The 12,440-nt window shown below is 37.8% G+C and overlaps 3 protein-coding genes across 4 annotated transcripts; 1 reads left to right on the forward strand and 2 right to left on the reverse strand.

The window, feature by feature from the left end:
* Positions 1–271: 271 nt before the first annotated feature.
* On the reverse strand, positions 272–1,390 carry LOC128691495 (acanthoscurrin-1-like). Its single transcript, XM_053780349.2, has 5 exons — positions 1,355–1,390; positions 1,085–1,259; positions 934–975; positions 696–815; positions 272–357 (listed from the first exon to the last, which is right to left on the reverse strand). Exons 1-5 carry the CDS (start codon positions 1,355–1,357, stop codon positions 341–343), a joined length of 357 nt encoding a protein of 118 aa, XP_053636324.2. The 5' UTR covers positions 1,358–1,390; the 3' UTR covers positions 272–340.
* A 4,623-nt stretch (positions 1,391–6,013) lies between these two features.
* Positions 6,014–7,061, reverse strand: LOC128691494 (shematrin-like protein 2). Of its 2 annotated transcripts, XM_053780348.2 has the most exons (5): positions 7,001–7,061; positions 6,728–6,905; positions 6,577–6,618; positions 6,339–6,458; positions 6,014–6,102 (listed from the first exon to the last, which is right to left on the reverse strand). In XM_053780348.2, exons 1-5 carry the CDS (start codon positions 7,001–7,003, stop codon positions 6,086–6,088), a joined length of 360 nt encoding a protein of 119 aa, XP_053636323.2. In that variant the 5' UTR covers positions 7,004–7,061; the 3' UTR covers positions 6,014–6,085. The 2 variants fall into 2 exon arrangements, with proteins under 2 accessions (XP_053636323.2, XP_069945091.1); XM_070088990.1 differs by lacking the exon at positions 7,001–7,061 and having other exon boundaries at positions 6,728–6,992.
* A 1,498-nt stretch (positions 7,062–8,559) lies between these two features.
* Positions 8,560–9,517, forward strand: LOC128691486 (uncharacterized). Its single transcript, XM_070088991.1, has 4 exons — positions 8,560–8,598; positions 8,788–8,965; positions 9,076–9,117; positions 9,232–9,517. The coding sequence occupies exons 1-4, from the start codon at positions 8,560–8,562 to the stop codon at positions 9,456–9,458; spliced, it is 486 nt and encodes a 161-aa protein (XP_069945092.1). The 3' UTR covers positions 9,459–9,517.
* Positions 9,518–12,440: the final 2,923 nt, after the last annotated feature.

Below are 12,440 nucleotides of genomic sequence, written 5' to 3' on the forward strand. Positions count from 1 at the left end.
AGTGAAAATGATGTTCGAGATAATAATTGAAAATCAGCATTATTTTCTGGTATTCATATCTTCTAAATAACCTTTTTTTATTACAAAAAAAATTATTTCATCTAAAAATCTGAATAAAGCCATTTCTTTTGCAAATTCGTAGTGTGAAAAATTTCATGTCATTTTATATATATATATTTTTAACTTTATTTCAAATTTGCATTGATCATCCACAATTATCATGAAGAGAAATGAAAAAAAGGGATAATAAAAGTGTAAAAGCACATTTTAGGTTTTTTATTCCAATAATAGTGACTAGTGAGGAAGATGGTCCCGGACCTGGTCCTGACGAGGTGACGTCCTACTTCCCGAAACCACCTGAACGAGTGGAGTAGATGCCACAGTGAGTCACATTATAATCCATCTTCTAGTTCATGTTACGTATTAAACGTTTATGGTCTTGTTCCTGTTACTTCTAAAACATTTATGTTCTTATTCATGTTACTTATAAACCATTTACGTTATTGTTCATGTTACTTATAAAACAGTTATGTTCTTCATGATACTTATCAAATATTTGTGGTCTTCATGTTACTTATAAAACACTTATGTTCTTCATGTTACTTATAAAACATGTTCTTGTTCATGCTACTTATAAAACATTTAAAAATATATGTAAAGACACTAAGCAAGATGGACAAATCCACTCTACCCACCGAAGCCAAGTCCACCTAGACCACCTTTGCCAAATCCGCCGTAACCATTTCCAAATCCACCGTATCCACCCCCTTTTCCAAATCCAAGTTTTCCGCCGAGGCCAAATCCTCCAGCGCTTCCTGTAAGTATATAAATTATCCATAACTTCTAATGGTAACATATCTGTAACATAAATAAATGGGCACGATATTGTTGCAGTCGTTGTACATGAATCAAAAGGAATTTGTATTGGCTTACCATAACTCTTGCTCAGCACGAAAGTGTGTCCTCCCTGACCACCTAGGGTAGAATGATGACAAAATTATTGTCTTGTTCATACATGCGTCAGAAAAACTGTAGTGATATATATCATAAATCTGAATACATTGTCCCAAGACTTTTTACTTACCAAAACCGCCACCATATCCTCCACCAAGGCCACCATAACCACCTAAACCTTCCAAACCCCCGCCGTATCCACCAAGTCCACCAAGACCCAAACCAAGTGGCAGAAAACCGCCACCAAGTAGTCCAGCGTAGCAAACACCAGCCATCACCACCACCAACATCACTGACAAGGAACGCTGAAAACAGAATGTGTTCTCAGTGTTACAAAAAATCATTCAATGCATTGTTGTGGCAACTGTTGTAAAACTTCTCACTAAGTATATCCTCGTACCATGGCTGTAGTAGTCGAGTGCTTGAGGAGCTGGAGACTGATGGTGAGGGTGTGTGTTCAGGACTTTATATAGGACAAGTGATTCCTCACACTCACCGTAACCTTCAGGACTTGGACGTCGTAGGTGCAGCCATGACTTTGGTTTAAGCCAGTAAAGAATGCAGTATATTGCACGTGGAAGGAATTTGGAAATGTTATGAATATTAATGACTTGTGAAAGCCAACATACAAGAATCATCATATTGTTGCCACCTGCCAATTGAGATCTATAATCCTGGGAGCTTTGTTACGAGTCGTTTCGAGTTTATTACGATGTTGTTACGAGGCTGTTACGAAGTTCTTAAATGGTTGTTATGAAGTTATTACGAAGCTCTTACAAGGTAATTACGAGGTTTCTTCTAGAGGGAAAATCGTCTAGCAATAAAAGGTCTTTTTCCGCTATACTTGACCTTTTCCACCAATTACCTACTCACAGCAATACTAACATACTTTTTTTGTCATCTTGAGGGACAAAAAATAAAAGAAGATTTCGAGGTGGGATAAACTACGTTTGCTTATTAAAAATATTATATCAGTTTTTCACTATTTAATATGCTTCTTATTTATTAAAGATTCGCCGGTATTCTCCCGGCCCGGGCCTTTTCCAAGTGGTGGCCCGGCCTTGGCTCCCTCTTTAGGGAGTGTCTGAGACCTAAGTCTCCCATGGGAGGAGGCACAAGTACCTCCTCATCTTTGGGACCAACTGTCCCCAGGCCTAGCCACAAGCTAGGCCTCTCTGGTCTGCCATCCCCGCCCCAAGGGGGCTAATGGGAATGACAGTCTTATGAGCTAAAGGCTCGGGCTCAGGCACCTACCTTACCCTAGAAGGGTTAGGCATGGTGTCGATTAATATGCTTCATATAATAATTCATTTTTTTTATTTTTTTTTTATTTTTTTTTTGCAATATGTGAAAAAGTTAATATTAAATTTTTGGGAAAAACAAAAAAACATTTTCTACATCCATCTTAGTACATAAAAATATAATTCTTTATTTTTCAGTAAGACAGAAAACCTACAACACTGTAATATTGCGAAAAAGAATAAAAATTAAGAGCTGTTGAACATAAGCAAAATTATAATACGTTTATTCTGTACACTGTTGTACCATATTGCGGTATGTCTGAGCTGGAAGTTTTAACATACTCTAAAAGCCACCACCATAATGAATTTAGCATTCCAAAACGATAATACTAATGATAAATAGAATAATAATAAAATTATTTAACACCATCATAAACACCTAAAGTCTCTACCTACAGTTACCTATCACAACGGGTGGGAAGGGCAGTGCACAGGGTATAGACCAGGGGGGGGGGGGTTCTTTCTCTCATCGTGTACATTTTTCTGAGAGATTACTTAGATAACTATGCTAGGAAATAAAATATTTTTGAAAAGGTTACCGTGCAGCCTTAATGACTGACCCTCGTGAAGACGGTAGGCTTTAAACCCCATTAACTAATTTTAACCAGGGCAGTGCCAGCACTCTGACAGAAAGGTGGGAATGCCGCAGCCGGAGAGTTATCTATGATGTCAGCATACATTTGGCTTAAATAACAACGTTCTTCTTACCGAATAAGGCAAGCGAAAATTTGTGCTTGCAATAATTTCGCAAAAATCATTCTGAACCTAGCGAAAAAAAATATATTTCATTTTGTTTATTTGCAAATTTATCTAAACTTATTTCATTGTCTTTGTTTGTAAACTTATTTAAATCATATTAAGTTGGATTAGGCTAAATTAAATGGCGTTTGTTATAATAAGGTTAGGTAAGTTTTTTAAGGTTCTTTTGGTACAAAATTATTAATTTTTACATTAACACAAATGAAAAAAAAAACATATCTTTAAACATATAAGTGAAAAATTTAGAAATGACTTAATTTTAAATCAGTTCTTGCTAATTGATCAATTTTACCTATTCGACACAACATATATACATATACACTCACACAGTCTGTCCACAAGGTCACACTTCACACGTAAACCAACATTTGCTTATAAGGATGGTAATATCAGTTATTAGGAATGCGAACCAATAATCTCGTAACATGATTACAAAAATATTTTCAGATTGGCTGGACTCAAATAAAAGTTAGGAAACAATTGGAAGAGCAGCCACCTCCACGTATTGAGTTCTGGGCACTGTGATTGACCGTAGGTAGTCAGTCATATTATATAACTGAAAACTGCTCACAATGGATATATTGCATGTGTCTGGATACAATATACTTACATGGGATCAAATTTGGTTAAATGTCATTACTCAGGCTTCGTGATTCATAAGGTTTTTGTGCTGAAAGGGAAGATGATATAAGAAATCCACTTTTTAGCACAGAGAAGAGAACATTAATATATAGGTGTGACATCCTCTCTTCCCAGTGATGTGCACAAGGTAACATAGTCCAACCATCGTATGGTGAGCAGCGCATACCTATATAATGCCAGGTAATTGTTTAATGTACCCATTTATGGATCTCACTGTTATTACCTCTCTAATGTATTGCAGAATAGTTAATTAGGGAAATACCGGGTGACTCTTTTGACCCTGGAAAGAAAATATCCATCTAATAGTCTCAAATTAAATTAAGTGTTCCACTGACAGTATGAAAGAGTGAAATTCACCTCTGGCTATACATTATTATACTCATGGGGAGGCGCTACAACATTGTTCCAAGAGATTTTTGTTTGCTACACAAAACTTAAAATATGATGTAACTTCACTAGAACTTTACGGTAAGTTTGAAACTTCTTAAAAATTCATCCTTTTTTTTCCTGAGCTGGAGATGAGCGTCCAAGATGCCGAAGGCTAACATTCTACTTCCTTTACCACACTTACTAAGTAAAATATTTCTGTATTTATTGTCCATGAAAGCAGTCAAAATTAATGTAAAAGTTAAACTTGATAATCTTGATCATTTTAGGGTCGTGGTTTCCAAGAGCGACATGGTAGCCTCTGGTAACACTATAAAAATTTTCAAGAAACAGAACATAAGTCACTTCTTTCACTCAAGTAATTTTTTTTTTATTCGCCGGTATTCTCCCGGCCCGGGCCTTTTCCAATAGTGGTGACCCGGCCTTGGCTCCCTATCTGGGGAGTGTCTAGAGACCTAAGTCTCCCATGGGAGGAGATACAAGTACCTCCCTCATCTTTGGGACCAAGTGTCCCCAGGCCTAGCCACAGTCCCCGCCCTCACGGGGCTCGTAGGGAGAAGCTAGGCCTCTGGTCTGCCATCTGCCCCGCCCCACAAAGAGGCTCGTGGGGATGGCAGTCTTGTGAGCTGCAGGTGGTAGCAAGCTGCAGGTGGTAGCAAGCTGCAGGTGGTAGCAAGCTGCAGGTGGTAGCAAGCTGCAGGTGGTAGCAAGCTCAGGCCATTACTCAAGTAATGGTATTATTATTATTAAAGATTAGCCGGTATTCTCCCGGCCCGGGCCTTTTCCAAGTGGTGGCCCGGCCTTGGCTCCCTCTTTAGGGAGTGTCTGAGACCTAAGTCTCCCATGGGAGGAGGCACAAGTACCTCCTCATCTTTGGGACCAACTGTCCCCAGGCCTAGCCACAAGCTAGGCCTCTCTGGTCTGCCATCCCCTCCCCAAGGGGGCTAATGGGAATGACAGTCTTATGAGCTAAAGGCTCGGGCTCAGGCACCTACCCTACCCTAGAAGGTCTGGGCATGGTGTCGATCAAAAGTAATGGTAACTCTACACGTCAACCTTAATTAAATTAATTATTATTAGACCATTACTTGATTCAATAATATAACTATAATTATTATGAATCTATAATCAATATTATTATTATTATTATTATTATTATTATTATTATTATTATTATTATTATTATTACAAACTAATGTTAATTTTATATAAATAAAGAGTGAACATTCTTGTTACATATTGACTTTGTGACGCTTATTAATGAATATGTTTTTTTCAGTTATATATGCTATTAGTCTTGAAATCTAAACACTTCCTTCTAAAAAAATCCTTTATATTTTATATATCGTGATCAACTGAATGAGTCAATATCCAACGATCGAAAAAGTATTATCATTATTGTTTATAATTCGAGGATAAGCGCAAATCCCGTAGGTGAAACAGGAAGTAATCAGATTTGGTCTAAGGAAAATAATGGTATCCGTTCTGAAGGGTATTGATTGAGCCGTAATAGGTACCCATTGGTGCCAAGGTCAAATTTTCACCTGATTTCGATATATGGTTGTCGAAAAAATCTTATCTGACTTTAATCAAGGGTAACGCTAAACCAGTACGGGTCATCTGGTGAATGGGAGATACTGAGGTTCAGTGTATGAAATAGAGGGGTAAATCCAGGTCCTTGGAGCAAGAGCCCCTCAGTGACTCGATGGAAAATAAGCAATATCACTCCAGTCCTTGAATATGATGTTCAACATATTAAATGAAAATTTCCATTGTCTCTTGGTATTCATATCTTGTAAATACCTTTTTTATTATGAAAAAATATTATTTCCTTTGCAAATTCAGAGCGCGAAATATTTCATATTTTACAGGTACTATTATAACTTTTATTCCTTACTTTCAGTGATGATCCACAATTGTCATGAACACAAGTGAAAAAAATGTGACAATAAAAGAGCAAAAGAACATTTCAGATATTTTATTCCAATAACAGTTAGGGGTGAGAAAGATGGTCCTGGACCTGGTCCTCTCGAGGTGACGTCCTACTTCCCGAAACCACCTGAAAATGTGAAACATGTGTGGTCACATTGTAATTCACGTTCCTGTTCATGTAACTTATAAAATATTTATGATCTTCATGTTACTTGTAAAACATTTGTGTACTTCCTGTTACTTATAAAACGTTTATGTTATTCTGCATGTTACTTATAAAATCCTTATGTTCCTGTTACTTATAAAACATTTTAGAAGATATGTAAAGACACAAAGCAAGATGGGTAAATCCACTCTACCCACCGAAGCCAAGTCCACCTAGACCGCCTTTGCCAAATCCGCCGAAACCATTTCCGAATCCACCGTATCCACCCCCCTTGCCAAATCCAAGTTTTCCTCCGTGGCCAAATCCCCCAGCGCTTCCTGTAAGTATATAAATTATCCATAACATCTAATAGTAACATATCTTTTATATAAATGAATGGACACGATATTGTTGCAGTCGTTGTACATGAATCAAAAGGAACTTGTATTGGCTTACCATAACTCTTGCTCAGCACGAAAGTGTGTCCTGCCTGACCACCTAGGGTAGAATGATGAGAAAATTACTATCTTGTTCATTCATGCTTCAGAAACACTATAGTAATATATATCATAAATCTGAATACATTGACCCGAGACTTTATGCTTACCATATCCGCCACCAAATCCTCCACCAAGGCCGCCATAGCCACCTAAACCTTTCAAGCCCCCGCCGTATCCACCAAATCCACCAAGACCCAAACCAAGTGGCAGAAAACCACCACCAAGTAGTCCAGCGTAGCAAACACCAGCCATCACCACCAACACCAACATCACTGACAAGGAACGCTGAAAACATAATGTGTTCTCAGTGTTACAAAAAATCATTCAATGCATTGTTGTGGCAACTATTGTAAAACTTCTCACTAAGTATATCCTCGTACCATGGCTGTAGTAGTCGAGTGCTTGAGGAGCTGGAGACTGATGGTGAGGGTGTGTGTTCAGGACTTTATATAGGACAAGTGATTCCTCACATTCACTGTAACCTTCAGGACTTGGACCTCCCAAGCGCAGCCATGCTTTTGGTTTGAGTCAGTAAAGAATGCATGTGGAAGGAATTTGCAAATGTTATCAATATTAATGGCGCGTGAAAACCAATATAAAAGAATCAACATTTTGTTGCCACCTGCCAATTAAGATCTATATTCCTGGGCTCATTATTTAGAGGTTGTTTACAAGGTCGTCACGACTTTATTACGGGATTATTACGAGATTTTTACGTGGTTTCGTCTAGAAGGAAAACTGGGTAGCAATAATAGGTCTATTTCTGCTATACGTGACTTTTTTCCACCAATTACCTGCTCTCAGCAATACTAACACAGACTTTTTCTTGTCATCCAGAAGGACAAAAAAAAAAAAAAAAGATTTCGAGGTGGGATGAACTACGTTTGTTCGTTGAAAATATTATATGAATCGTTCGCTATTTAAAATGCTTCATACAATAATTATTTTTTTTCAATATTTAGTAATACTATATGAAAAATTATTTTAATTTTTTATGGAAAAGAAACATAGACATTTCCTACATGCATGTCAGAAAATATCCTAGGTCATAAAATTATTATTGTTTAATTTTTCAATATGGTAGAAAACCTACAATTATGTAAGCACCGGTACGCCAACTGCTGCTTAATTACTGATGATTCCCAAATAAAACTGAAAAAAAGAGAGCCCAAGTTAAGTTTGCTCTGTACTAAGTAAAGCTGAATACCGTTCTGAGGTATTTTGAAGGTGACAAGTTACTCGATATTTTCTCTTTAAATAATATATTGTGGGTATAATAGTAAAAGGTGTTTTAACTCTACCTGCACATCAAACGTAAGACCATTAAGAACAATTCTGCACTGTGGTATAGGCCATAAATTTTTCGGGGATACAATATTATTATGGTAGAGTTATCAGATGGTCATGATAACTTTGTGTGTATTTAATCTATAAAGTACATGGCAATCATCAGTGTTCCACTTTTGTTAAATATTGATTTCGTGTTCATATAGTACTGCTTCTTGAAAAAAAAAAAAATTATTTTCGTCAAAATATATTAGAACTTTCTGAAAAGTTTATTAAATGTTTTATGAAGCGTTTAATAACTCAGAAGCATTTGTTTTTGTCAATAAATACTCGAAATATAAAAAATATTTGTAATTAATCCTATCTCAAAATCATATTTTTTTAAGACTTTCAAAATGAAGAAATCTCTTGATTGATCCGTAGTAACAGATCACTGTTGATAATATCAGTAACAGGACGACCCTCGCGTGTTGGCTTTCACGCATCATGAATATTCATATAATTTACTATTTCCCTTCACACGTTACATATAACTTTCTTTACTGAGTCAAACCAGAGGAATGACTACGAGATTCACGTCCTGAAGGTTACTGTGGAAGGGACGAATCACTTGTCCTATATAAAGTCCTAGACACCTGCCCTTACCATCACAATGTCCTGCTCCTACACCACAAGAACAACCACAGAAATGGTACTACTCAATACCTAAACATTACTGGGGACCGATATGGAGGCTTTACATTTGCATCTCCACTTCGATTCCTACACAGCCACAGTGTTTCATTTGCTATTCTCACGATGTGTTTAAATTCACATTCCATGTGCAGACAGCGATTGTTTGGCAGTGTTTTTAATATTAATTGAACAATTTTGTTTTCAGAGTTTCTTGTCAGTGATGTTGGTGTTGGTGATGATGGCTGGTGTTTGTTACGCTGGACTACTTGGTGGCGGCTTTTTCCCAATTGGTCTGGGTCTTGGTGGACTTGGTGGATATGGCGGCGGCTTGAATGGTTATGGTGGTTACGGTGGACTTGGTGGAGGATATGGTGGTGGATATGGCAAGTACCAATAAACACTGGATATTATTTACCGATGTAGGATAATTTCACTATGGTGATAGTTTAAGCATGAATTAACTTAGTGGTAATAATGTTTTCATCCTTCATAGGTGGTAAAGCAGGACACACCTTCGTGCTGAGTAAAAGCCATGGTAAGCCAGCAACAATTAATGCTTTCGTGTCACATGAACAACAACATTTTTGCAAATATTTTGCACGTAAGATCTTTTACATTTTGTACTCATGATTCACCTGTGTGTTTACAGGAAGCCTTGGAGGATTTGGCACTGGTGGGCTTGGTAAATATGGCCTGGGTGGATACGGCGGACATGGATTGGGTGGATTCGGCGGATTTGGCAAAGGTGGATTAGGAGGTCTTGGCTTAGGTGCGTATAGCAGATTCGGCCATCATATTAACGGTCATTTCGCATTTCATTTAATGTTTTTAAAATATCCAAATAAGAACGTGAACAACAATATGATCACACCGTAACAGGCATTTTATAATTCCAGGTTTTGGAAAATAGGTCGTGTTACGTGTGGTGTCCTGACGAGGTTCATCGCCAATATCTTCAGCCCTTGTCACTAATGTTGGAATTAAATGCCCCCAAAAATACATTTGAGTCCTGTTATTGCCATTATTTTTAGTATCCACTTTATAACGACGTCCTATAATCAATGGAAATAATGGAAATGAGTTTTGAGAGCAGCTGACGTTGAATAATAATAATAATAATAATAATAATAATAATAATAATAATAATATATCTTTATTTCTACAAGTACATGTACAAGGTATACAGGCCTAGCTCACATCATTTACATGCTACTATATAGAAAGTTGCTTGTAATGCAAATTAGGTCAATTTTGTCCCGGGATGCGACCCACACCAGTCGACTAACACCCAGGTACCCATTATACCGATAAGTGAACATAGACAGCCGGTGGCCACCAGGCCGGGCCACGGGCCTGGTGGCAAAAGAGAAACAGTAAGTGTGTATTTTAATATACTAAATACTAAATAAAATACACTGAACAAATAAAATACACTAAATAAACTACACTGAATAAACAAAATACACTGAATAAGCAATATACACTGAATAAGAAAATAAGAAATTTTCTGGTCCATTAAGTCCTCATCTAGGAATGCAAAACACACAACAGGAATGCGACACACACAACAGGAATGCGACACACAATAGAAACGCAACAGACACAACAGAAATACAACACACACAACAGAAATGCAACACACACAACGGATATGTAACAAACACAACATAAATTCATCACGCCCAATGAAATGCAACACACACAACAGATATGCAATACACATTATAAAAATGAAACACATAAAAACAGGAATGCAACACTCACAAAATGAATATAAGACACACACAACAGAAATGCAACACACGCAACAGGAATGCAACACACAACAGGAATGCAACACACAACAGAAATGCAGCTCACACAACAGGAATGCAACGCACACAACAGAATGGTGTCACTGTTGTCTCGTGTAAAGGTCAGGAAACAGAGGTGGTTCCTTTCTTTGCTACATTACCATTTAAAGGTCCTAGAAAAACAAGACGATAGTCTTTAAATACTGTTAACCTCCCAAGGAGATGCCTTGACGCTTAAGAAGTGCTCTTAACCCAGGGAATCAGAGCTGTCCTCCACTTCCTCGTATGAAACTTGATTGCCTCCCATCTCCCAGGCGCTACTTGATCCCCCCTGCGGATTTAGCGTACTCCATTAATATAAAATAAATTAATGTAAATGATTAGGAGACTGATAAACAGTTCTCAGGGGTTCGACTCCCGGTCGCAGAATTTGGGTTTGGACATCTGAACGGCCGGGGGCCCAAGAAATCAACACGAGGTGAGCTTGAATTCACCTTGGTAATGGAGCTCAAAATCGTTATTACTTCGTATTATAATTAGGGAGAAATGTTCAGGTAATGGGAAGCATTCAGTGTCAAACCCATGGAAGAGGATGATGAGTCCAGTTCCTCGGATCAAGAGCCCCGGCATCAAAGCACCTTCTTTGAGGGGAGCTAAAACTAACCTTGCAGAACCTTGTGTATAAAAAAAAGTAGATGAGCTTTTTCTTCTTGATCCGAGGGTCTCTGAGCCAGTGGTGAGGAAACACGTAATGAAGAATAAGTCGGGGCTCCAGGTGGCCGCTTAGTCTGCTTCTAGGTAAATCAGTCACTGATCTCCCTGAATGTGGCACCACCCGTACTTCATCCTTACTGTATTGGAGATAGGTGTTAGCCAGTCTAGATACATTTGTAGTATCATATTTTCATTTTAATGGTAATTTACATAAATGTATCTATCTCTTCGCAAGATAATCACACGAATACAGTTCTTGTTTGACCCAATTTGGCTTATTAGTCGTTCTCACCTAACCCTGCCCAGGCTACAATTCATTCAACAATTTAAAACTAAGGAAATACGATTAAATGTTGAAGTCAATATTAAGAGAAGCGTTTAACCTTTCTACTAGGCGATCAGCTATGGAATCCACCAACACTGCTAGTGAAAAGAGTGAGAATAAAAGTTATTTGCATTAAAATATCTTCTTGTATTGCTTCTAGCAAACTAGTGGGGGAAATATTTTTCCTTAATTAAAGAGGTTTTATTGGATTTGAAGATTCCAAAATCTTTGAATTATAAGTTCACTGGAATACCCTTGCATCCTCTTCAAAGAAACCTAAAGACAATAAAAAAGAATCCGAGATTGGCAGCTCCATAGTGGAAAAAGCAAAGTCACAGCAATGATTAGGAAAATATCTAAGGACAGAGACCACCTTCTGGCTATAAATCTAAAGAAAAGAATATGAGACGTGAAAAGATCATTGAGATCACCAAGAGAAGCCTCTTGACAGCTACATAGACTATGTAGTCAGAATTATCTAGACGGTATGAAGGTTGTATAGGACTACACATGTGCTCTTACAATACCTAACACTAATCTTCACCAAAGTGAACTAGCAAGAGATGGTGTTGCCAATTTCAGGCCTCAAGACGAGCTGACCTTGCATCCCAGTAGGATGGGTGACCTTTGGTTATGGGAAAATTACGTACTGAAATTCCTGAAAGTTTTAAGTGAGAAACGTGTCAGGGTAACCAAGGACTCGCGTGTAACCAACTTCCTCTACATGAGATTCAGTGAGGCGATCCAAAGAGGAAATATCGACAGCATCCTAGGTACACGCTATCCTCATTTCTACGTCCACTGACATAATAGCCACAGTCAAATATAAGAAAATTAAAGGGTCTCCAGTTAACACTGGACAGCGATAATTAGTATTTATTTATATATATATGCAAGTAAATTACTTGCCAGTTGTATTATCATGTGTCTCTTGAAGTCCAAATAATTGTAGCTGCTACTATCGCTGAACGCTTAACGCTTCATGACCTGAGCTTCGGTAAGATGGGGGAGGAATAAGGAAGGGGA

This window comes from Cherax quadricarinatus, chromosome 26, assembly GCF_038502225.1.
Source record: "Cherax quadricarinatus isolate ZL_2023a chromosome 26, ASM3850222v1, whole genome shotgun sequence".
Lineage (NCBI taxonomy): Eukaryota > Metazoa > Arthropoda > Malacostraca > Decapoda > Parastacidae > Cherax > Cherax quadricarinatus.

Bases quoted from the DNA above. Each gene is read 5' to 3' on its own strand.
- LOC128691486 (XM_070088991.1), top strand. From the start codon at position 8,560: ATGTCCTGCTCCTACACCACAAGAACAACCACAGAAATG. The intron at 8,966-9,075 runs GCAAGTACCAAT...CATCCTTCATAG, and splicing joins AGGATATGGTGGTGGATATG to GTGGTAAAGCAGGACACACC. The intron at 9,118-9,231 runs GTAAGCCAGCAA...GTGTGTTTACAG, and splicing joins CGTGCTGAGTAAAAGCCATG to GAAGCCTTGGAGGATTTGGC.
- LOC128691494 (XM_070088990.1), bottom strand. From the start codon at position 6,944: ATGATTTTTTGTAACACTGAGAACACATTATGTTTTCAGCGTTCCTTG. The intron at 6,619-6,727 runs GTAAGCATAAAG...ATTCTACCCTAG, and splicing joins AGGATTTGGTGGCGGATATG to GTGGTCAGGCAGGACACACT. The intron at 6,459-6,576 runs GTAAGCCAATAC...ATATACTTACAG, and splicing joins CGTGCTGAGCAAGAGTTATG to GAAGCGCTGGGGGATTTGGC.
- LOC128691495 (XM_053780349.2), bottom strand. The intron at 976-1,084 runs GTAAGTAAAAAG...ATTCTACCCTAG, and splicing joins AGGATATGGTGGCGGTTTTG to GTGGTCAGGGAGGACACACT. The intron at 816-933 runs GTAAGCCAATAC...ATATACTTACAG, and splicing joins CGTGCTGAGCAAGAGTTATG to GAAGCGCTGGAGGATTTGGC.